Source organism: Sinocyclocheilus grahami, unplaced genomic scaffold, assembly GCF_001515645.1.
Source record: "Sinocyclocheilus grahami isolate Dianchi unplaced genomic scaffold, SAMN03320097.WGS_v1.1 scaffold32.1, whole genome shotgun sequence".
Taxonomy (NCBI): domain Eukaryota; kingdom Metazoa; phylum Chordata; class Actinopteri; order Cypriniformes; family Cyprinidae; genus Sinocyclocheilus; species Sinocyclocheilus grahami.
Window position 1 is genome coordinate 4900839 of NW_015505211.1, and position 726 is coordinate 4901564.

A 726-nucleotide genomic window follows, 5' to 3' on the forward strand; every position below is an offset into this window, starting at 1 on the left:
TGTTATGCATTCCAACAGCATTAGATGTTGCCTAAAGTTAATCTCAATACAAAGGTTAGTCATTAAACTATTGCAACTGTATGATATGGGTACAACTTAAGTGATTACATCACTTAAAAGTTTCAACCCTGAATTTAGCTTTAAACAGACACATCAACCACATGTTGTAACCCAGCTGTGTTTTAAACACACCAGACTTGACCGATATTCTGCTTGTATGCCTGACAGCACTCCCGGCTTCCTGTTCGGGAAACGCATCCTCTTCTTCCTGTCACTCATGTGTGTTGTGGGAATCATAAATCACCTGATGCTCAGCTACGGCGGCAGTGACTACAAAGAGTCCATCCAGACCATCACCAAAGCAGCATCAACCCTTCTGCTCTTGCCCTGAACTGTTCCATACAGATTTAACAGCAGCTGAAACAGTAGTGCAAACACATCAGTGTAGATAAGATCTTTTGGTTAATGGTTTGTCAGTTAGTGACAGGAAGAAAAGTGTTAAGCGTTCACAGTGATGATCACAAAGGCATTTCATTGCAAAATGATATGTACATATTACAAACCTTTACAAATCAACAAAAGAAGATAAAAAGGCTGTTTCTACCATTAATATCCCAGTATAAGGTATTTGAAGAAATGTTTTAAACGGGTAATATCATGCTTTAGTTTTTTTCCATCAAGGTCAACATGTAAGGTTAGTAAAGATTTGTCCAAAAAAAAAAAAAA

The 726-nt window shown here is 37.6% G+C and overlaps 1 protein-coding gene across 1 annotated transcript in view; it reads left to right on the forward strand.

The window, feature by feature from the left end:
- Nucleotides 1-720, forward strand: part of LOC107579207 (arachidonate 5-lipoxygenase-activating protein-like) — a 2881-nt gene extending 2161 nt beyond the window's left edge. The window contains exon 5 of the mRNA XM_016265067.1: nucleotides 229-720. Coding sequence (XP_016120553.1) covers nucleotides 229-391 — 163 coding nt within the window. The 3' untranslated portion in view covers nucleotides 392-720. The remainder of the gene's footprint in view (nucleotides 1-228) is intronic.
- The last annotated feature ends 6 nt before the right edge of the window (nucleotides 721-726 follow it).